This window comes from Diorhabda sublineata, chromosome 5 (genome assembly GCF_026230105.1).
Source record: "Diorhabda sublineata isolate icDioSubl1.1 chromosome 5, icDioSubl1.1, whole genome shotgun sequence".
NCBI lineage: Eukaryota > Metazoa > Arthropoda > Insecta > Coleoptera > Chrysomelidae > Diorhabda > Diorhabda sublineata.
The window spans coordinates 19,900,924-19,926,679 of NC_079478.1; the positions used below are offsets into that span (position 1 = coordinate 19,900,924).

Genomic DNA, 25,756 nt, shown 5'->3' on the forward strand with positions numbered 1-25,756 from the left:
TAATCAATTTGGTACTACGGCGGTTTTGTGGAAAGACACAAGAGAAGTAAAGCTGCTTTCAAATTGTCATGGAAATGATATGACCTTTGTGAAGAGAAGAGGAAAAGATGGCAATAAAAAGGAAATTCCTTGTCCTGAAATTGTCCAGTTGATTGGTGTTTATGATATTTATGATCGTAAGTCTTTGAAGTGGTGAAAAAAAGTTTTTCACCGTTTGCTTATGACCAGTGCGGTAAATGTATGGATTATTTGGAGAGAAACACATCATAAGAAAATTTCTTTCCTGGATTTTCTGGTTCCACTTGCGGAGTCAATGATTTCGGATGCTCGAACATATGCCAAGGTTGTTAGAAAACGCCAATACGGCAGACCATCAAAATCATCCAAAGGAATGTTGGGGATTATCTTCCAAATGAAGGATCAACTCGTAGGAGATGCCACAGTTGTGCAAAAAAGAATAGAGAAAAACGCACAACAACCTTCTGCTCAGTTTGCAATGTTCCTCTGTGCAAAAATTGTTTTTCTAGTTTTCATACATAAAAATTTGTTGTGAATAAAATTATAATGAAAACCATTGGTTTAAATATGTCTCGCATAAAGTTTCCACTGGGATCTATGTGTCCCACTACCCCCTAGCTACCCCCTTGAAATAAAAAATAAATCAACAATTTTTCCATATCATTTGAGTGTTGAATAGCCCATTAAGCTGTTGAGTACCATAATTACTCGCAAAAAAACAATTGGGAGCGAAAGGGTTGAGGCAAAAAGAATCGAACGTATTTACCAGGAAAAATATATAGGATTTTTTAAACAAATGAATATCTACCGATAAGGGTAATAAACGAGGTCTGGCTATTAAATAACAAGACTGGTTACGAAAAAGGGTTTTATTACAAAAATTATTCTACATTCGAATACTCCCCTTTAATATACTCCCCCCCTCTCGCCACACACTTTTCCATACGTTTTTTTACATTGATCAAAGCATCTTTGTTGAAAACCTTTAGGAGCTCTGTTTTACCGCTTCTATCGACTCAAATCTGCTCCCTTTCAAAGCAGATCTTTCTTTAACCTTACAAAGAAATCTGAGCAGACCCGTTGACGCAAGAGCTTTTGGTCAGGAGTCAGATTTTTCGGCACCAACTTCACACGAACATTTTTATTATATGTAATTCCTATAACACATCCACATATTACCAAAACCTGGCAGAGGAAATACACCAACGGGTATCCGACAGGAAGACTCCTTAAGCTAACAAATGTTCAACCTGATAATGGACGAAATAATAAATCATGTCAAGAATACAGCAAGAGGATATTCACTTACAAAGGGCGCAATAAAAATAATTTGTTATACCGATGACATGCAAACCACACACAAATCAGCGCAGACCAGAACAGAATAAATGAAGTAAAAGGACAAGCAAACAAAGCCAGCCGAATATCTAGGGCACTCCGGGACATTATCTGGAATAATACCAGTATAAACAAAATGGCGAAAGTTAAAATATACAAAACCTGCATTAAAGCCATATTGACATTTGCTATAGAGCGGACAACAAAAGAACTAAAAACATCGTTTGAACAACAGAAATGAAAATATACGGGTACACACTAAGAGACAGAAAAAGAAACGCAGACATTAGATACGAATGGGGACGTAAGCGTAGAAGAGCTTGAAACGAACACGTGGACAGGATGACCAGACAAAGATCTCACGAGACAGTAAACCAGGGACACGATAACGTTTAGGAAGACTTCCTACAATATGGATGGATTCATGGACATCAACATCTAAAGGATGACAAGTTGGAAACTATAGGTCTAAGGCCTACTATACGCTGAAGAAGAAGAAAAGTGATTCCTCGTGTAAAATTTTTCTAACCGTTTCTTTATCGGCGTTAATAGCTTCGGAAATCATCCGGATGCTCATTCGACGATCTGCATTTGGTTGATTTTGGTCAATATTTCCGGAGTTATCTTATGTCTTGCTTCAAACTTTTCCTTCATAACAATTAAAAAAGAAAAAAAAAATACTTTAAAATTCGATGTTTTGTCTTGTCAACAGTGTCAAAAATTCATAAAACTTTCAAACGAGGACAGTCTCAATACACAAATATAAATTTTTTTATATTCTTTGGGTGTTAGTCATGTGTGTGATTGAAATATTTTCAATTGTGTAATTTTTTTGAGAATATCACAGATGTAATATTGGAGTTAATATTTAATAAATAATATTATAAATAATATTTAATAAAATAATGAAACAGTCACAGGGTAATCTGGGCGCATCACTAAAGCGTTTACACCACTCAAATTAACTACAACAAGTATAAGTGGCAGATATATGTGGAGGGCCTGAAGGAGATTGGAATTTTAATGGGACTGCAGGGAGGGTTTACGAGACGTTTCTGTTTTCTTTGTCTATGGGACAGTCGGACAGTAGATCAACAAAAATTGTCAAGCAAGAAGTGAGTTTCAACCGGGATCTCAAAATTTTAAGTTTATAACTCTTGTAGATCCCAATAATGTCCTCCTGCTCCCCCTCACATTTAATTTGGATTGACGAAAAACTTTATAAATGCTAAGGATAAAGAGGGTGACGAATTCAACTACTTTAGAGAAGGCTTTCCCCAGTTGAGTTATGCCAAATTAAAGAACTTATTTTTATTGGACCACAAAAAAGAAAATTGCTGAACAAACACAATTTTACAAAACACTCACCAGACAGGAACTTAGAGAATGGAAGGCATTTGTTAGTGTAGTGAGAGGATTTTTGAGCAACAATATGAATCTAAACTACCAACAGTTAGTTGATGAACTTCTAGACGCCTACAAATCTCTTGGTGCTCGAATGTCTTAAAAAATTCATTCATAAATATTGTCAATATATACGATTTAAAAAACGTGAAATTAATTTTTTTAATATTTTACCAATGAATATAATTCTATAAATTTAACATATAAACCTTACGTGTTACAATAATTTTTTTCATATTTTCGTGTTTGTATAGGTCCATTTTTTCACAATATCATTTTTGTATTAATACAAAAAATTTTTTATCGACCAGTGTTAGCTACAAGTTTATTAGATATATATGTCTTAATATCTAGAAGGAAACGGAAATATATCTGGATGAAACTGGCTTTTCAATAATGTCGTAATTAAAAAAAAATTGAAAATTTCAACAAATAATCAATTATTATGTACAGCGTGATGCACAGATTTCTCTTTAATTTTCATGTACATTTTGGGATTGAATTCGAAGAAATAATTTCTCAGCTTATAATATATGATTTAATTCACACCCTAATTTCAAGTTACAAACTGTATATTCTGAAATACATGTTATTGGTAATGCTAAATGATTTAATAATTACGATTTGTACATAATTATTTATTGAAACAATTGGAAATAAACTTAAAGTGAAAATTAAGGTATATGTTATTATAGTACATAAGTTTGAATATTTGTTGTCAACACAACTGTTTTGGAGGTGGTAATGTAAGACACCTGAAGTTCCTTTCACCGTTCTTAGACATCAGTCTATAGTTTCCAGGTCAAGCAAGAGGCTACAATGATAGTAATAACTTAAACGTTTTACGGTGGTTTCTTAACATTAATATTCAATATTTAATGTACATTTAATTAGGAATTGATTGGAGAAAGACACAAGTTTTGTTCTATTAAGTGGGAAGTTCATGAAAAAATATGGAAAAATTGGTGAGTACTATTCTAGCTCTTATTGGATTTTATTTTATCTTTCGTTTCGATTCTGACTATAAGCATTATCAAAAGACTTATAATTAAAATTATTAATCATAATAAAAAAAATGTGATATAAATTAGAGAAACTATGAAATGAAATTTTTATAAAAATCTTTTATAAATGTCAGAAAGTAATGTCATTTATCTCGGTTTGTACCATTTTTATGAATTTTTATGTACACGAATATTGTCTTATGTCTTATTTCAAATATATCACCTTGAATATTTGTCTCTTTTTGAAATCCTTAAGAAATACTTATTATTTTTCATCTAATGTTCCCTATAACTAAATGCCGAAGTTAAAATAATACATTAGGTGGCTATGACTGCTACAATAACAAAAACAAAATAAATTGTCAACAAGGAACTTGTATTATCGTTGATAATTTATATCCTAACCGAAATCTCATAATATATACTATCAGTAAATTAGTAAAAATGCATCAACTGAAAACAATCTTTAGATATTTGTGTCCTATCAGAAGACGATCCATACTTGAGTACTAGACAAATATCCAAGAAACTTGATATTTCGTAATAATAACGATAATTATACATGATAATAAATTCCATCCATACAAAGTAACGTTGGCTTAAGAGTGGTCAGATGACGATTTTAATAGACGTGAAGAGTTTGCAGAACTAATGATGGAAAAATATTACAATAAAAAGATCCAAATTATTTCAATGATGTTATGTTTTGTGTTGATGCCACTTTTTGTATTAATGGAAACAAATCGGCATAATTACAGATGCTGGTCACGTAACAATCCTCGTTGAATACTTGAATGAAACTTAAATGGTACGGCATATTTAGATTTAACAAAGTTCATTATTTTTCCAGAAATAGGAAAGATCTGACAACAATGTAAATACCACCATAATACCACAAAAATTGTTAAAAATCGTACAAACCGTATCTATTGGTGTTTTAATTCGTAATAATAATAAAATTCGAAAAACAGGCAACACATTTAAAATGTTTAAAAAACAATGAGTGATGCGATAATTATTGTGGATAATTTATAATGAAAGAATTCGGACACAAAGATACATAGGTACGTGTGGCAGGATTATTTTCTAATTTTTATTCATTGTGTCTTTCAATTTTGTCCCATTATTTTATTAATATACAGGTTCTTTCAAAATATTCACATGCGAGTTATATCACTGCATAAAGCGAAAAAAATCTATCAAAAATCACCAAACAATCACATGTCTATAACACATAGATTAATCGCAAATTAACAATAAGGTTTATCCAATCAAAGCTTGTGAAACGGTGCCTATCGAGCTATAGAAGTATTTAGCTACTGCCGCATTTTTGAACTTTGCGTTATAGACATGTGATTGTTTGGAGATTTTTAATCGATTTTTTTTGCTTTATGCAGTGATATAACTCGCATGCGAACTTTTTGAAAGACCCTGTATATTTCAAAATAGTAATTGGGATATTCGTATATAAGGAAACAACATCTAACGAAATAAATACATGTTCGTCATGAATTTTTTCCATGTGTTTTGATATAGTATTTATTTTGGTATAAAATGTCCCTCAAAATATTTTTCCAATAATAGAGTCGCAGAAATTGTCAGATTTTTGCAGTTTTGCAAACCATATATTTTAGGGAGTACCGCATTATAATTTTTCAATTTCTTTGCATCTGTTGGTAGGATGAAAATTTATTCTTCCCAAAATCAAATTAGAAATTTGTAGGGTCCTCTTCAATTTTTTTTAAATTGTCGTATAATTCATTAGTTTCTTTATTTTATTCTCATCATAATCTTCTGATTTTATAATGACAGTTTAATTAGAATTATCTGTTTTCAAATTGTTGAGTTTGTTTTGTTTTAAGGGGTTTTCCAATAAGAGGTGTTATTTTGATATTCAAAGAAAAATGCCATTTTTTGAGATAAATGATCGGATGTTTATTTCATTATGAAGAGGAAGTTATGCCGTTAATAATGGAACACAACATCAGCCAAATGGCCACCACTATTGCGCTTACAGGACCATATCCTTTTCATGAATTTTTCCGTAACCAAATTGCAAAGCGGCTGCCCTGTGTCCTCGATAGCCTCACGAATTCCATCTTTGAGGTCTTGAATCGATGCTGGGCTGTTGGTGTAGACCTTATCTTTCACGTGGCCCCAAAGGAAAAAGTCGCAAGGTGTTAAATCACAAGATCTCGGTAGCCAATAATCGTGATCACCTCTTCGAGAGATAACACGGTCCGGAAATTTTTTCCGTAAAAGATCGATGGTTTCGTTGCTTGTGTGGCACGTAGTGCCGTCTTGTTGAAAGTAAACGTTGTCCAAATCAATACCATCCAATTCTGGCCATAAAAAATCATTAATCATCTCTCGATAGCGCAATCCATTCAACGTAACTGTTGCTCCAGCCTCGTTTTCGAAAAAGTAAGGTCCAATGACACCGCCAGACCATAAACCGCACCAAACAGTCACGCGTTGAGGATGGAGAGGATTTTCAACAATAACTCTTGGGTTTTCCGAGCTCCAGATTCGACAATTTTGTTTATTGACGTAACCATCAAGGTGGAAATGGGCCTCATAAGTTAAGATGATTTTTCGATGAAATTCCGGATCATTTTCATGCATTTTAATCAGCAAAGACACGACGTTGTTGATCATCGGCCGGCTTGAGTTCTTGTGTTAACTGAACTTTATAGGCCTTAAGACCCAAGTCTTTATTTAAAATACGGTGTAATGACGTTTATGGAATGGCTAATTCCAAAGAACGATGAGGAATGGACAAACCTGGATTTTCTTCAACACTTTGGGCTACAGCAGCAATATTCTCAGTTGTTCTTCTTCGGGTTTTATTCTTCACATCACTAACTTGTCCCAACAGCTCAAATTTTTCCACCAATTTCTGTATTGCGGTCCGAGAAGGTGCTTCACGTCGAACTAAAAATGTTTTAGTTTTACGAACCGTCTTTGCCAAACTTTCACCATTTTTATAGTGAATTTTAATAATTTCAATGCGTTGTTGAAGCGTGTATCGTTCCATTTTCATTAATGGCGTAGTTTCTACTTGTCAAAAAATCAAAACTTCAAAAGTAACATTTACCGAAATAGCGGACTGTTCAAAATAACACCTCTTATTGTGAAAACCTATAAACTATTTAATGGTAGTTATATTTCGATATTTGATATAACTCTGTTATTTCCTGCTTTTTCGTTTATTTTTAAAATCAGTGATAATATTACAAGTTTCAGATCTTATTTTATTTTTATTTTTGTGTTTTGTGCAGAATTGGGACCCGATGTTGAAACTTCATTCACTTAACCCTAGCAGTGATTTTGTTTTTGCTTCGAAATCTTCATGAATTTAGGTCTCTTTTGATTTAAAATTAGTTTTTTTATACATATTTTTGACGACAGATTAAAATTTGACGTTTCGATCACTTTCAATCAAAATATTCTTCACATTTTTCAAAATTAAATTTTAAATCAGAGAAAACCTAAAATCAAGATGACTTAGATTTCAAAATACAGGATTTCTTTAATTCACCCCTGAAATCATTTTAAATTTCAATATTTCAAAAATGAATTCCGCCGTTTTTCAAAGGAGAACACAGCTACTTGCCTGGCTAATACCACGAAGAATATTGAATTACAATTACTCTGAAGAGCGTGATGTCGATCGACCCTTCTGTCGATATTAACATCCCCAATGGCTCGCCATTGCAAGGAGAGGTTTGTAACTACTAACTAGTTTCGACGTCATTACACCTCATCAGAACAATGTATTTTGATACATTTTACACACCAAATTTACCATCGGAATCTACATTATCGACGACTACGGTAGATTTCTACCTGACCAGTGGTTCGCAGTTGGAAGTGAGGATGGCACCACTTAGTATTCGCTGGGGAATGTTTAACTCCATCTATCACATAGCAACGCTCTTTGACGTTGTATTCAGTTCGGATCTCGAGCCCGAACGAGGGTTGTTAAACTGCTCTGATGAAACGAAATGACATCGAAACTAGTCAGTAGTTACAGCCTCTCCTTGCAATTGCGAGCCATTGGGGATGTTAATATTTAGATAAGGCATTAGCTAGGAAAGTAGTTGTTTTCTCCTTTGACGAACGGCAGAATTTATTTTTGGAATTTTGAATTTCGAAATGATTTCAGAGGTGAATAGTAGAATTTTATTACATAAACTTTGACCTCTGTTTTAATAGTCTAGCTTTAATGTATTTGTTAATTGATTTAACTTTCCAAGGTAAAAGAACGTTAGCTTTCTGTTTTCGTAATTATGAACTCACACTCACACTTCACTGTTATTAGTTATCAATTATTAGTTGCTATTGACTTTGACCTGAAATGTTGCTGTTTTTGAGTATTGAGTAGAATTGTCTTCTTAAAACTTCCTTTTGGCTATGCCTATAACTTTATGAATGATTTTAGAAAAAGTTCTGCACTATGTTTATACCTGTATATAACGTTATGGTCTGATAATTGAGTATGATACTCCGGAAAAAATTACATCAATTTAAATTTAAAATGGATGTATAAAACGACTAAATGTTATGGTATAATAGCATATCATTAATTCAAAAACCTTTCGCAATATTGCACAAAACTATGAGAACGTCAAATTCTAAATAAGAACATTAACTATTTTTACTAGCTACATGTCACGTGAATATCTATGGACACTGTATTCCACATATAAAACATAAAATAAATCGTGATCAATAGTATAATTAAATAACTCAATTCGACGAATATCAAATTGAATGAACGAAGTATTAGTTTTACAGACTTCTTTATATATTAGTTCCTATCTTATACAATAATAATTATAAAATTAGATAAATATATTTATGGTTCATTATTGTCACATTAATAATAATTAAATTATAAATAATTGGAGACTATACCTTAATGGGGATGAAGTTGAATCTATAAAACTGACAGAGAGACTAAACACAGACAAATTTATAGCAATGATAACTTAACGCGGTTAGAGTTCATAATAATAAATAAGTAATTGATGATGATGCGCCCCTGTGAAGAGGGTTGGTTGTTTTGGATTACTTAACTGTATCAACAAAAATACTAAGGTAGAAGGTAAATAAGCACAAACAAAAGACTTACTCAAGATATGAAAATAAAACCATTTTCAGTAGGTTTGTGAAGAAATGGAACAGCACGTTATCAATATGAATACGCGTAGCACCAACAGTCTACTGAGAGAAACTGCGTTGTTCTAATGGAAAAGCACCTTGGTTTTCTTTAATCCTGCCGCTTTTTTGCAATTTATCCCTTTACCCTGTCAAGAAATGATGTGTAATATTCTCTTGTTATTATTTCATCTTATTGAAGATAGTCGATGGACTTAATCCCGTGACTATCCCAATCTCAAAACGATTCAGAACGTTTCAATAGACGGCTGCTATCTATAAACGATCCCAAATTAACTGCAAGTTATTTAATATGTAAGATTTTTTTAAATATATATTTTCTTCAAATTTTATTTGCACATTATTAATAAATGGGTGGTCCAGAATGTTTTGCGAATTTATAAAAAATAATAATAAAAAAATATAATCAATATAGTCAATATAACCCACATACTTTTGAAATATACATCTGAGAAATTAATTTTTTAAAAAGGAGATCCACCAGGTGTGCACCATCGTGCTGCAAATATTCCTCGAGTCTAGATCTCAAATTGGTAAAAACTCGCTGGCACATTGCGCGGAAAATAGCTGCTATTTCTTCTCGGATATTCTTAAAGTCATTAAACGTGGCTGGGTTATTAGAGTAGACTCTATTTTTCAGGTATCCCCGTATAAAGAAATCCGGTGGTGTTAGATTCGGATTTCTAGACGGCCATGCAATGTCACCTCGACGAGATATCAATTTCCCATCAAACATCTGGTTTACGACTGCCCAAGATGCATTAGACGTATGACAGCTACACCATCTTGTTGAAACCATGTCGTAGACTTCGAATTGTTGCAGTTGCGGACAGAAAAAATCCCTTAACATGGCTATGTATCGTTGATTTTGGAAGGAATAGCGTCCGATAATTCCCTGCGCTGATTTGGCTGCCCAAACGGTTACTTTCGGCGAATGCAGAGGCTTTTGATGTTTTGCACGCGGGCTCTCTGCAGCCCAGTAACGGCAATTCTGTCTATTGACATGCCCATTAAAGTGAAAATTGGCTTCGTCGGAGAACAGAAGCTAAAAGCGTTTCAACATTATCCCAACAAAAGCTCGTCTTAAAATTTAATCAGTTGGCTGTAATTTCTGCACAAGTTGAATTTTACACAAGTGTAATTTCAGATCTTTCGACAAAATGCGACGCAAAGATGTTCTGGTTGATCGCTTGTCGATAGACCAGGATTACATGGAACTGAAGCTCTAACTTGTTAAATTGTGTCTTCTGCTCTTGTTGATCTTGGGTGTCCCGTAGGCTTCTGATTGAGAGTCGAACCAGTAGCTTCGAACTTGTTGACCGTCGATCGAATCGAATTTTTGTAATAATGTTTTATGTAGAATGCACGTTGAGCTCCGATGAAGTGATCCATCATGACTAGAGAGTTTGTAAAATCGTGAGAATTCTGGCCCACTCGTTAGTAACGTTTTGTTCAGGTTATTATTGAATTGGAATATTATCATATTACTATTAAAACTCAATTAAATTACAATTAAAAAATTCTAATTTTTCTTTATAATAGTTCTCAAAATTTGAGCTGATACTGAATCTTGAAAATCATTTTTATAAATATTATAAACAAAAACTTGAATTTGGAAATTTATTAGTTCTGAGGCAGCGACATAAGCTACCCCCTAAGTAGTAGTGGTTCACACCCTACTCGATGTCAAGTTTGTATAGAATAGAAAAAACTTGTTGTGATCCATCTAAATATTGGTGATATGATATGAGATCTTGACGATTCTTTCGTTTCAGTAATATAGTGATGGATCCAGATTTTGTCTTCAGCTATGAATCGTCGAAAAAATCCCAAAGCGCTTATAGGTTACGCATGCGTAATTCTTCATTCAGGATATGGCAAATACACTTTTTTGTTATGCTGATCTCTTTTATTTCTATAACCTTAATCCGACTGTCTCCAGTACTTTTTCGATAATATCTCTGGTTGTCGCAGTTTTTGGCCACGTTTGAATTCAAACTGCTCATTTCTTTATCAAAGCTACAAAAATTCTGGTGATTTAGTTGTTGCAATTATTATTAGAAATACGAGATAAAAAATTGTATATAAAACTTGACTAAAACTTATATACAGAGTGAGTTTCATTTATGGAACGCCTCAATTATCTCCGAAACGGCTTGTTCGATTTTTAGAAGTTTTTGTGTACAAAGGATTTGTGATACGGCCGGTATTATGACGGTATTTACATTGTTGTCAGATCTTTCCTTTTCTAGGAAAATAATGAACTTTGTTATTTCACTTCAAGTAACCGAAGAATTTATATAAATAATATAAGTTAGTTAAATAGTAGCGATAAGTTAATTATTATAAAAGTTATTCAAGTCTAGTACAGTGTTTAAATAAATTGAATAAGTAAAAGATAATGTTTATAAATTCACCCCACTGAGACAAAAAGTATAAAAAAATAAGAAAAACATTACAATATGTAAAAGTATTAGATTTAGTAAATTACATGAAATTTGAAATTATTGCAAAATTATCGAAATTAGTAGAGATTCAAAAGATAAAAGCGATTTAAATTGAAAAAACGTTGTAAAATTTAATCGTCCGAGTCGTAACTTTCAAAATCGTCTTCTTATTATTTTTCTTGTTATTCTTCTTGTTCTTGTTCCTCTTCTTCCTGTTCTTCTTCTTTTTCTTCTTCTTCTTCTTTATCTTCATTCTGAATGCATGTAGATTGCGTCAATAGCTATGTATCGCATGTCGTCTCGTTGGAATCAAACGGATCCTCCACTGTTGGTGATTCAATATTAGAATTACGACCGACCTTGACAAGGTGTACATGCCAAAGAACAAAAAAGTCCGACTTTTTTGCAACCAAATTTAGCTCTGCATCCCTTTTTGCAGTTACAAAAAATTGTGTTCAGCAGTTTTTCCGGCGCAGTTGGAAGTAAAGTTTGAACGGAATCTAATTTATTGTTGACCAACTTCCAACCCCAGTCTGTAGGATCTAGCTGATAACCAAATTATACTTGAACTTGGTTATATACCCGAAAAATATGTTGATGAGCAGCAGCTGAGGTGGGAAGAAGACAAGCCAATTAAACTTGTTTTTTACTTTTAGTATTTTTATCGAAACATGCATTTCGATACTTATCTAAGTAGGTAGTTTTTTTAGAAGGTCCGTACATTTAAAGAAAAAAGCGAATGTAATTGGTAATAACTTCTTGTCGAGTTGAATTATTGTTTTTAAAAACTTCAGCGCATTGAACTAAATCTTGTGTTTCAAAAATTTTGAAAAGTGTTATTTTACCCATCCTGTAAAATGCAGATGTCACGTGACAGCCAGTTATTGCGGAGGAAAATAGTACATTATTTTGACACCTTCCAAAAGTAGATGAACTTTTTTGATTGATGTTGCGCTATTATAACTTTTACAGCTTTTTGAATCGTTATATCTCAGAAACGGTGACTCGTAGGAAAAAAGTATTGATACGTTTTTTGTAGATAATTTTATAATCTACACTTTTTGTCTGAAGTATTTTTATGATAAAATTTATCGTTTTGCTGAAAATCTGAAAAACTCATTTTTTTACTTTTAACCTTGAATAACATTTTTTTCATACATGGCAATGATGGGAAACTTTCAAATTTTATTTTTAATTACATATCAAACAATTTTATGGATTTTTCAGTTTGGTGGGAATTTATGTAGTTTCACTATTATTTTTTGGTCTAATTTGACCGGACTAAAATACGAGATGTATGAGACTATGAAACAACTTGAAAATTTGCAAATTAAGATCGAAATATTCTTTTGATCTGTTATGTTCCGTTTTCAGTTTATATCAGAGATATTACTGATATGATGTCCAATATTTCAAGACTGCTAATATTTATTGAATATTTTACTCAACAGTGGGACACATCAAAACTATACATTTTGATATAAAGTTATTATGTTTCAGATAATCAAAACACTTATGATCACAGTTCTTCTCACAACGATTCACTGTTATCCACAGCATGTACCAAAAAATATATCACCGTCTGAAGCCAACCACTCAACCACATTTGAAGATAGCGTTGAATCGTTTGAAGGAATAGTCAAAGAAGTTGAAGGAATGTTGAGAGACAATCCGAAATTACCGCGACTAACTAAAGGAGAAATATTGGACCTATTAGAGAATTTAACAAAGTCTGAAACAGTTAACACAATATTTGATGAGTCCTCAAGTCCAAGTGGAACAAATAATGACGTTGAATTCAGAGATCCAAAAGCTATTATGATGGTGTTACCATTTACTCCCAGTGCTGAAAGTGAGAATAATGTTGATCTTTATATGAAACCCCCAATAACCAAAATTATTGACCAGCATCAATTACAAGATCAAAAAGCAGGTAATTGTATTTTATCTAAATGTGGCGTTACTCAAATTCATTCAGGTTAGTTAATTCATAACTAAATAATTCGAATATTTTGAAAAGTGTTTCACAAACTTACCAGTTCTGAGATTGTTTTGCTAGAGTTTTATGTGTATATATAATAGAATCTAGTGTTAGGTCAGAAATGTCAAACTCAATTTTGCAATTCACAATTACTACTTCGCAGAACAATTAAAATCGTTCTCCAACCGTATCGCTTCAATTACTCGACTCAATTGACTCACGTCGCGCCGACGCATTGGTTTTATATGATTAAGGAAGATTCTAGTCTAGACTCGAAGCATGTGGAAGATTCTATCGCTCTTGACAAAAATAATAGGATATTTCCGCTTGCTGCTAAAAGATGGCGATACTGCCTTTTTTCTCGCTTGTCTAGGCACGCACTGCCCTTGAAATTACTTATAAACATGCGTGGATTTGAGTTTTAAATTCTCGTAGTATTTAAAACATCCGTAGAGGAATCGAATGAAGTGTAAAAGCTCTAAAAAACATTATTCTTCTTTCTGTGGCACATTGCGATCGCGGGATACGGCCCAGGAGCCGGAAATGGCCTGCGGGCCGTATCTTTGACATTTTATAATCGACCTAATAGTCCAAGAGCCAGTAATAGATTTACATGATTAAGGCACTTTTAAGCGGTACTATGTGAGATGTATCAGAAAATAGTATCTTATTTAAAAATTTATTAAATTGTAGCTTATCTAATACCTCGAAGAAAAATATAATAATAATCAGCCGACTATATTTCGGTTACAAGACTGTAGATAGAAGAATCAGTATTATATATTTAAAAATATACATAAACAACAACATTAAACAAAATTTTAATTTATTTAAATTCCAAATTAAACCGGTTACTAAATCGAATAATACTGAGAAAATAAGGGAATTATACATAATTCCAAATATTTCTTTATAATCATCGGATAGGTATAGTTTTTCCAATATCAATTGCAGAATACGAGGAACAATCAATATTTCATAAATACGCACGGCACTCTAACTCTAAGATCTAACACTCATCATCTCCATTGTTTACCAAACATCGAATCTTAAACATGAATGAATTTCTATTGGCTTTATTAATATCTGCTAAAAAAATTAAAAAGTGTGCAGCTGATTATCATGAAGAAATGTCAGCAGAGTTATTTGAAAAGTGGTTTAAAGAACAGCTTATACTTAACATTCCACCACAATCAGTAATCTGATCAGTCTATAATTCTGATTCCGTTATAACATCGAAATTAAAAAATTTGTCATTAGAAGAAATTGAAATCAAATATTTATTCAAACTAAAAACACGTGATGCGGCAATTATTAAATATGAAGGAAAAATCAGTTTTCTATGTTTCAATATCTGGTCATAGATATTCAAAAGTTAATAATAAAAAGAAGAAAATAATTTTACGGAAGTATATTTATAAAAACCCTCGTAAAATAGTAAGAGCTAATAACTTAGGATTAAGTGCTTCAATGAAAACCAATAGAAGGAAAATTATGATGATACACTCAATTTAGTATGGGATATTATCCTCAAAGCACTCATAAAATACATTTCTAATTTGCCATCAAGCATTTCTAATGTGTGTATTTTCTTCATTATATTGATAAACTATTTTTATATTAATAAAAATTTACATACTTTTGAATATTTGTTGTTTATCAATAGCTTGGTTTTCCTAGTTTAATTAAAATATATGCAATTTTAGTAAAAGAGTTGCGGCCCATAGAGAATTATAAAGTGAAACCACGACTCACAACTGAGCCTATCTCTACAACTACAACTTCTACATCTACATCTTCATCTACCCCAAAGCTTCGTTCTCTCGTACGAAAACCACAACACTATAGAAGAAAAGTAACAAATATATCCACAACAACGACTCCGGCAGCAAGTTCATTAACAACATCTAGAAGGCATAAAATAAATACTACACAAAACTTTTATAATCATAGGTAGGCTGAATAATTTCTAAAGCATTTTGGTTTCTATTTCAGATGCCATAAGATGATTATAAAAATATATAATATATCATTAATAATCTTACAAACTCGTCACGACATGAAGCCGGCCATGTCCGGTGATCATGGAATTCTAAGATTTGGCGAAATCGCGGCCAGTTTATTGTTTTTTTATAGCAGGCGATTTATTAACATTGTTTCTTTTGAACCAATTACTAAAAAGATTTATTCATTTCTTTGTTTTGTTTCCTAAAATTTTTCAGAAGCTTGTTTTGGATATATAAACGAGTTTGCTTAGCACAGTTATTTAGTTTATAATAAATAGTCAAAGTGAACGGAACGAAATAGAAAAGTAATCGAAGAATTCATATAAGTTAGTTATATATTAGTGATAAGTTTTAATCATTATATTCGTTTAGTGTATGGTAAAGTGTTTAAATAAATTAAGTGAGAGAAAGTGTTTATAAATTCACTCCACCGATAGAAAAGTGAAGAAATAAATAAGAACAACATTACATTGGTGTCAGGTGTGGGATATTGTAAATAAATAGTGGCATACACTGGGCTAAGACTCGGTGACATGAAAGTGACGGAATTGAAAACGGAACTGACGATAGGTGACGGATTTGAACCAAAAACTTATCTATTCAAAGACGAGTCTTCCGACTTGATCTCGTCAATTTCTACTAAAATGGATGATAAGATTTCGACTATGAAAAACGATATTTTGACCATGAAGGACGGTAAGTCGATTTTGAAAAACGATATTTCTACCAATATGGACAAAAAGATTCCAACTATCAAGAACGATATTTCCACCACGGAGAAAGATATTTCAACTATGAAGAACGATATTTCTGCCGATATTATATCTTTAAAAGTTGACATGGCTGCTAACGTGGAAAACAAGATGTCATCTTTAAAATCAGAATGAAATGACAACGATGAAGAATCAGATGGACGAAAACATCAAGGAGTTAGAAAAAAAGATTGCGAATTCGAAAGCAGAAGATATTTAACCGAGTCAAGACCCCAAGGTTTGACGTAAAACGTGTTGGACCAATTAGATTAAACAGTTTGAGGCAGCCGCTAGAGTGAATAATTTGTCCGATAAAGAAAAAGCTGTGAACTTGCCCATTGCAATGCGAGGAGACGTACTCCAGACGATACCTCTTGAAAAAAATTACGACTTCGAACAACCGAAGAAGAGGTTGGTCATGCGATATAGTCCCGAACATCTAGAACACTTTAGCAATCGTAACTGAAGAACCGAAGACGCGTGAGGAAACTGTTCAAGAATACGAGGTGGACATTGCTCGATTTGCCGAATTGCTTATCCATGAGCACAAGAGAACATGATGGAATGTTTGGGCATTTAGGCATTCATTGATGGCATGTACGATCATGATATGCAGAGGACGCTTCGATCAACCCATCCGAAAACCTTAATAGACGTCCTAGACTACTGCTCTTGAATATGAAGAACCAAAGATGCAAGCAAAAGTTCAAATAGATTCCTGAACACTCTCATATAAACACAGTATCGAAGTGAGTGTGGTAAAATAGATGAGAAATGAGATACTTTTTCTTATCCAAATTTTCTTAATAAGAATTCAACCGTCCTCTTAAAAACGAGGTTGTATTGATATCTAGTTAGCCTACACCAGTTACATGGATAAATAAAATATTGTGTTACCATAGCAACGAACAATAACTTATTAGAAGTGTCATTGTAAAGTTTGATGTCAAAAAAGTAAACCAGAGTTACGCAATAAATTAAAAGAAAAAAGATTTCTACCGAAATTGCGAAAATCGAAAAATTGGAGTATCGAGCCATCATCAAGTCGTCTGTATTTAAAAGGGTTAAGAGGTAAGCAGATTTATGAAGATATGCTTAATACCCTTGGCGATCAATGTCCTTCGTATACGACCGTGAAAAATTGGACTGCAAGCTTCAAAAGAGGTAAATTTTTCATTGAAGATGATTACCGATCGGAAAGACCAGCTCCTGTGTCAGTCCCCGAAATTATCGATGCAGTTCATGACATGATTTTAACAGACCGTCGAATTGGGCTAAAACTGAAATCTGAAGCACTGAATATTTCATACGAACGCGTTCATCATACAGTTCTGCTGCAAAATGGATCCCCAAATGCTTAAATGTTGGCCAAAAGCATGCAAGGGGAGAAGCATCGCGTTCGCTCTGTGCTCGATTTGAAAACGATGTAGACTTCTTATACCCGAATTGTTACTATGGATGAGACTTGGATTCATTCTTACGATCCAGAAACAAAGCAACAATCGATGGAATGGCGACACTCTGGTTCTCCAAGACCTAAGAAGTTTCGTGTCCAAAAATCTGCTGGAAAAGTTCTTGCTTCAGTTTTTTGGGATGGTCACGGAGTAATCATGATTGTTTTTTTTTTTTTGGATAATGGTAGAACAATAACTAGAGATTAATATTCGACATTACTGACCACTCTACGGGAAAAGATTAAAGAGAAGAGACGTCGAAAGCTATCCAAATGGGTTTTGTTTTTGCAGCACAACGCCCCTACACACAAATCCCATGTTGCCATGCAAAAAATTCGTGATTTAGGATGTGAATTACTAGAACACTATTCACCAGATTTGGCTCCGTCCGACCATCATTTCTAAAAAAGTTTAAAAGGTAGTAAATTTTCTTCCAACGAGGAGGTAATACATGAGGTGGAGGTCTGGTTTGCAGAGCAAGAAGAAATATTTTTTTTGAAAGGTCTGGAGACGTTGCAGGTTCGCTGTAATGAATGTATCCAATTAAGAGAAAAATATGTGGTGTAATATAATATTTTGACATCGAAATTTTGTTTAGTTCTATAGTAGACTACGAATTTTTCAATAGAAACTCAACATCCGTATTGAGACAAATAAATACTGGGATGACACTAATAAAACAGAATAAATATACGTTTATTTGAATAAATAATTTTGGGAAAAGGCACAAAACTCATATAATACAAACCAAAACAGATGAACTAATAGCGATGACAATTAGAATGAATTACTGGATTACAAGAAAAGTTCATTTAATTTGGGGAAAAACTTAAACGCATTAGTCGCGAAAGATTTTAAAGTCAGATCTTTATTTAAGCATTTAACAAAAACTCAAAGAAGTTATGCACAAGAAAGTAAATACAAAAAATACAATTCAAAACAATTAAACCAATATCAACAGGTGAAAGATTTAGCTTTAAGAAATGCAGTAATTATATTATATATTAGGTAATATCTGCGCTTTCTAGCAAAAACCATTATAAATCCAAATCAATATTATTTCATTTCAAAAATTTTCAGAATATGACAAGTATATTCTACAAAAAATCACTTCTAGTATTTCTCTTTCTAACTAGGAAATAGATTATTTCATGTATTATTGGTGATAAATTTATGGGGAACAACTAAACCCACATGTATTTTGATGAGTGAATTTAGACAATACCTAATAAATATAAAAAACACTCATTCCTTTGATGAAAGAAGGGCTACTTCAACTATGAGATCGGTGTAATCCCCATTAGCAGTTTCGATATGAGTTACGCGTAATTCTTCAAATCTTTTCGATCGAGTTAGTTAAGGGATGGATTTCTTGGAGGCTGCTACCATTTTGGGTGCTGCTGCAACCGATGTAGCTAATCCATCGATTACATTCACCCTCCACCAAAAATCTTTCAATTTTAAACATTGCTTCCAAAACGGAAGTAGATAATTTGAGTCATCAGAAAGAGAAATTATGAGACGACCGTTTGAATTGAGATAGAGAAGTTTGAAATTAAAACAATTTTGACCGAATATCTTCACGAAGTGGGATTTGGCTCTCTTCGCAGCTGCTCCACAAAGACTGCCTCAATTAGAACAACGCGAAGGAATAAACCTCCATAAAATTTCTGTTACTGATAAAATATGCTTGGTTTTTTGCACATTGTCCTCGGTCAACAAAAAAATAGTAAAATCTTTCAATTAATATCTGAGGATTTTTCCGTCTATTGATATACTAGAATCTAGTTCAATGTGAATCGTCTTGGTGGCTATACAAATAAAGATTTCAATGTATAGTGGGACTTTTTCTTAGTCGTTAAGCTTGATAAAGATATTCTTCATAGGCTAAGGTTTTGGCAATAGAAATAACTTTATCAGAGAAAATATGTCTAGAGAGAGATCTACAATGTATATATTATCAGAATTCAAACAAGGAATTTAATGACATGATTTAACTACTACCTAACCCAATCTAACCTATAAAAATTCAATGTCATTCATAATTTAATCAGAAAAAAATTTGGTTAGAACCAAAATCAACATTTTAATATTTATGTCGCGAGTCAATTTGCAAATTGATTTTTAAAACAAAAACCAATATTTTGGAGCTTAAAGCAAATTTTGGAAATTGTGAACTCTTTATTTAGCTAGAAATCTGAGCTTTCGCTTTCCCATCATCAGGAAAACTTTAATATAAGTGGAGACGTAAATGAATAATAGATTATGAGCGTTTTTTTATCGAGAATGTGGCAATGAAACACCAAAGTATACTTCAATATATATTCCGAGCTTTCGAATACTTAAGTATTCATCGTCTGGGAAAAAATGATTAATATTTGCGGCGATTTCAATGAATTCTGTTAATTCTTGTAAAAACATAAATATTTCTATCGAACGTAATTTTGAATATTGAATTTGAAACCCATGAATTTAATGTTTTTGACGATGAATATGTTACGTACCAAGCCCGAAATTGTACAAAGCCGACTTCGTACAAGCCGGAATTCGCGGGCTTCGTATTGCGACGATTGTACCGAGCCGGCTCGGTACAGCCATTCTTGTACGGAGTGCAATCTTCGCTGCTGTGTTTTGTTAACAGACAAATACAAATTTTTATTTATTTTAGTTTTCTAGTATTTTATTTTAAAATATATGGGCATATAATTTTAACATATTTTATTTATAAGTTAATTGCTTGCTTTCAAATCATTAGCAAATTTCAAACTTAATTATCAGCATGCTTAAGTTTTCATCAAGTTATGTGCCGATTAAAAGCGGGGAAAATTACATACTTTGATCGAGATAAAAATGGGATGATGATTAGAAAGAAATTCAAGTTGTTATCAATAAAATATGCAATCGAATTTTGTAAAAACTAACCACATCTTACGTGTTACAACCTTAGTGTGGTTAAGTTAGTCAGTTCAGACAAATTTTTTTCAAACGTGATTTTCATTTGATCTACTGCCATTGTGAAAGATAGATGTACACGGTTTGGCAGACTAACCAAACGATGCCAAATCATAACATCAAGCTGTTTACTAACATGGAAATAACGCGTTCAATGCTATTCCAGCAACGAAGATTGCACTCCGTACAAGAATGGCTGTACCGAGCCGGCTCGATACAATCGTCGCTGCACGAAGCCCGCGAATTCCGGCTTCGTACAAAACGGCTTGTACGAAGCCGGCTTGTGTACAAAATCGCCTGTACAAAGCCGGTTTTGTAGAATTTCGGGCTTGGTACGTAACTAATACATACAAACAACCATAAAATAACCTTAGTACTTTCATCAAGCATCAATGTTTTTTGAATTCGATGAATTTAATGTTTTTTTATGAAAACCAACGAAATTCAAAACGCCGCAATTCTTAACTAATTAATGTAAGTAATTTTTATTATTGTTGTACTTCCATATACACAATACATATTTGGAAACAAGAAATTAAGACGGTATATCGCAAAAAAAACATAAAAAGGTCTAGAAAGTAAAAGGTTAGGTTAGATTGTTATAATTTAGTATATCTATTTCTAAATATCCCTATCATCTGAAGTGATGATCTTCTAATCTATATACAGTTTCCTATTCTTGTCATAAGTACCTTACCAATGCCTACCTACCATTGGCTTTTCTCTTACTCGATTAAGTCAATAAAAATTAATTGAAAAAAATATGTTTTAGATACGAATATGCACCTAACACTGAGTCATTAACTAACTCCATTCCAACACCATCTCCAAGCGAAGCCCTAAAACTGGTGAAATCTCCTGATCTCCACCCTAAAAATATCAATGAAGAACTCTTCTCCATAAAAGATGCAGACAGCTCATCATTTGTTGAGCAAGACACACCGGCTTCTCTTGTATCATTGAACAATATCGATCTATTTGTTCCAGAAAATTTAAAAGGTATGATTTGAAATTATTTATTTAGCTAAACTGAGTTCTTGAGAAATCCTACTTCTCCCGATTTAAAATTCATAAGTATCACTTTGGAATATGTTTCCAGTTTTATATTAACTTAAAAAGGATTATCTGTGAGTTATTAAGCTTAATTCTGCTACGTTCAAGATGTTACTTTATAGCGTTTTGTTTTCAACTAACTGCTCGTTCTGATCATCGCCTTATATAATATCTGACTATTTTTCCTTTCCTCTCTACAGGTTTCTACAATATTAAATAATTAGATTATTGCATAAAATTCGTTCTATTTCTATAGTTGTTTCGAAAATTTCACGAACATTCGCAACACTGTTCTCCCCGTATATATGCTCGTCCCGAACAAGTTCAGTATTCCTATGCCCATAATGAGCTAGTCGCTCTAAATGCACAACTTTAAATTTACTGCTTTCCTTAGAATATTTCTGTAATCGGTACACCACATCATTAATTCTAGTTACTACATGTATGGCCTGGTTTGATTGCAGTTTTGGTTACACAGTCCCTTCTTGCGCTGTGTTTGCCCTTAGATCATATCTGGCTTTAATCTTATCACTCTTCAATTCCGACTTCCTTCTGACGGCTTGGTGTATTGAATTGAGCTGCTCTTTTCTTCAACGTAGCTGTTGTATAACTTTTGCTGGAGTAATCGACCTGTACGCAAGGATGAACGGGGTTATATATCTATTCCAATCCCCCTGATTGTTGTCTAATCTATAAAATGGAAGAATCAAAATTTCTGTCTTGATCGAAATGAAGCTCCATTGGAACACCGAATCTTAAAGCCCATTTGATCATGAATGTATCGGTAACTGTCCTGTCTTCCTGGTTTGGTATGGCGTACACTTCCGGTCATTTACTGAAGTAATCGATGACAACTAACACGTATTTGTTTCCTCGGCATTTCCAGTGAAAGGACCGGTCACATAGGGCTATCCTCTTAAGATACCAAATAGTAGTAGTAACAAAGTACAAATTTCAGCATTTATGTCTGAATTGCTTACTATTATTAAAAGTCTAAAGTTAGAGGAAATTTATTATATTGACAAGCTGTGCAAAGAACAGAGTCATACTCTTCGTAGAATACCTCCTTACTATTGCATATTTAACCCTATATGCTCAAGATACCGTGGAGAGCTATGCAAACAAACAATGCATACAGAGCAAATACGGTTCCTGAGTTGGTGGATAACATTAAATCCAGAAAAACAGCTTATTTAGGACATATTGAAGGTCGTAGAGGAATTGGAAACAAGCCTCTTTGTTGAAGAATATTAGAGAATAGACTGGGATAAGGAAAGCAGGACAGTTATTTAAACTAGCTCAAGATAGAGAGAGTTTTGCCATGATGATGGCCAGCGTTCAGAAAGTTCTAGTAGCAGAACGTTAAGAGCTTTGAGAAAACTGTGTAGAACATGTTATAAAAGAAGATGAGTATGTGGTATCACCCTCTTTACAACCCATCATAATTCAATCAAATTATGACTCTAGTTCAGACGATTCCGATTACCATTATTATTTATAAAGATAATTTGGAATTGAAATGTTTTTTCTTTTGTTTTACTTGGAAAAAATTTATTTTCCTTTATGGTTTTCACTTTGAAATTTCGTTTTCCAGTTAAAAAAACGAATGGGGTACAAAAAGGGTTGCTTACTCAAAGTTTTTAGGATTGTTAATAAAAAACAACCCTAAAAAGGCCAGAATTATATTTGGTTCCGTTTTGTTCTGAAATTATACAATATGTTTCTCCTATGTCACCAAATTTGTTCTTATTATACTGTATTCCATAAAGGCAGGTCAAGAAATAAAATTTCTAACTTCCATAGAACCATCTACAAAAGGTTGAATATGAGAGAGATAATATAAATAATTCTTTTGGTAAGGCTAATTAAAACAAATAACACATTGACTACATTCAGCTTAAGAGAATTCATATTATATTTCTTAATATTGTTTTGTGTTTACAGATGTTTCTGATGTTGTCCAAAATCTTTCCCCGGATATGAAAGATCTGTTAATTAATTATGGGCTGATTCCCAATTCGATTCGTCCGAAACCAATAAGTGAAAGCCAGTCATATGAATACGATATCCAAGAGAAAGCAAAAGTAGTTCCAGAGTCTTACGTTGGATTTAAAAGATTCCCAGAGGATAATAACAGTGATAAAGAAATGCAGGAGCTGCTTACTTATTTTGGCTTGGAAAATAATCCTAGAGAACAAAAATCATTGAGAATCAAAGATCAAAAATCAGTCGTGGAGATGATACCTTATGATTACCAAAATATTTTAAAGGATATTGAAATTGGAGGTATAGTAGGCTGTAGCATAGTATATTAAATAAGAACCATTCACTATCAGCTCATATAAAACTTGGGATTTGACCTATCAAACGTGTAATTGGGAATTGATTATGTATGCAAATATCAAAATAGATAAGATACATATAGAGATGGATAAAACGTTTCTACAAAAAACTATTAATTTATTTTATATGATTTTTTGCAGATCCTTTGGAAACAGCAGCAAGTCAAATAATAGTAAGAGATGTTTCTAGTCCTGGCAATGAAGTTTATACTACGGATGAAGGAATAGAGAATTTGAATAAGCTATCTAGTAGTATAGATCAATTAGAAAATGGTAACTATTCACTATCTTATGCAGATAGGGAAACAATAGATGCAAAAAGTTTGGGAGGTCTGGCAGAAACTCTCAATAAAAGTTACTCAAATGATCTTGGTAAGCCTTTATATGGGGAAGATGGTTTAGATTTAGAAAACTCTGGTTTCACTATAAAAAATGAGAAAAAGAGGGAGGATAGATCAAGCAATGAAAAATCAGTTTCAAGGATTGAAACAAAGAAAATAATTGATAATACGACTAATGCCATAATTATCAATGAAACAATTACAACTGAGACTTCCACAATACCTCAAGGAGAAAGTACAACTGAGACGCCCAGCATAAAAGATCTTGAAGATTCTTTTGGTGGATTACAAAATGAAGAAAATACTCCCGCACCACCTCCTCCAACGCCAGACACGGGTTTTTATTACCTACTGGATTGGAATACTTTTTTAGACATAGACGATCAAAAAGGAAGAAGAGTTAATTTGAGGTTTCAACCCAAAGTTGGAAATCCTATGAAATTTCTACATATTTCTGTACCCTAGTATCAAATTTATGATAGTTGTTAACGATTACTGAACAAATTTTATTATTAATATCTTCAAATACTTTTTTTATTTTATAGTAACCATGTTTAATCGAATAAATTGGATCGTCTCATAGTTTAAATTTGTATTTTTAATATCTTGATGCCAGATTCTAGGAAGCAGTCAATTCTAAATATTGTCAGAGCAATATAAAATACGAGGTGTGGCTATAAAATAACGATACCTCGTGCCTAGAGGTATTCGTGCAGTAGCGGTTTGAACCTAACGTTTTTTTTTCTCATCATGTGTAACGAAAAACAGGAGCAGCGTATGAATCGAAAATTTCTCGTTAAATTCAAAAAATACTCCGACTTAGTGTTATAAATTGATGCAAGAGACCTATGCGGACAATTCTCTATCTCTTACACGTGTTTTTGAGTGGTGCAAGCGCTTTAGTAAAGACCGAGAGAGCAAATCAAAATTCAAGGCAATGTTGATCGTTTTTTTCGACATTAACGGTATTGTGATGACTGAATGGGTTCCAGAGGGTCAGATTGTCAACCAGACTCACTATTTGTCAGTTTTGGCAACACTGTGAGAACGAGTTCGTAAAAACGGCCCGAATTGTGGAAGAAAACTCGTGGATTTTGCCCCTGGACAACGTACCTGCCCATAACGCGCTATCTGTGAAGCAGTATTTGGTCACTAAGCGCACTCCAGTGCTCGAACTCCCGCCGACTCACCAGATTTTTCACCGTGCTACTTTTTTTGTTTCCGAAGATAAAATTTGCATTGAAAGGGACCAGATTTGAGTCGATGGAAGCGGTAAAGCAAAAAACGGAAGAGCTCCTAAAGGCACTCACCAAAGAAGACTTCCATCAATGGAAAAAATGTATGGAAATGTGTGTGGCGAGGGGAGTAGGGTATTTTGAAGGGGAGCATTCGAATGTAGAATAATTTTTGTAATAAAACCATTTTTCGTAACCAGTCTCGTTATTTAATAACCAGACCTCGTATAGCTTGCAAAAGAGAT

At 33.1% G+C, this 25,756-nt stretch overlaps 1 protein-coding gene across 1 annotated transcript; it reads left to right on the forward strand.

Annotated features, from left to right (window-relative positions):
* Positions 1-3,542: 3,542 nt before the first annotated feature.
* Positions 3,543-24,865, forward strand: LOC130443976 (uncharacterized). Its single transcript, XM_056778914.1, has 6 exons — positions 3,543-3,725; positions 12,896-13,328; positions 15,083-15,329; positions 21,313-21,539; positions 23,538-23,879; positions 24,077-24,865. The coding sequence occupies exons 1-6, from the start codon at positions 3,714-3,716 to the stop codon at positions 24,739-24,741; spliced, it is 1,926 nt and encodes a 641-aa protein (XP_056634892.1). The 5' UTR covers positions 3,543-3,713; the 3' UTR covers positions 24,742-24,865.
* Positions 24,866-25,756: the final 891 nt, after the last annotated feature.

Bases quoted from the DNA above. Each gene is read 5' to 3' on its own strand.
- LOC130443976 (XM_056778914.1), top strand. The intron at 15,330-21,312 runs GTAGGCTGAATA...AATATGTTTTAG, and splicing joins CAAAACTTTTATAATCATAG to ATACGAATATGCACCTAACA. The intron at 23,880-24,076 runs GTATAGTAGGCT...GATTTTTTGCAG, and splicing joins AAAGGATATTGAAATTGGAG to ATCCTTTGGAAACAGCAGCA.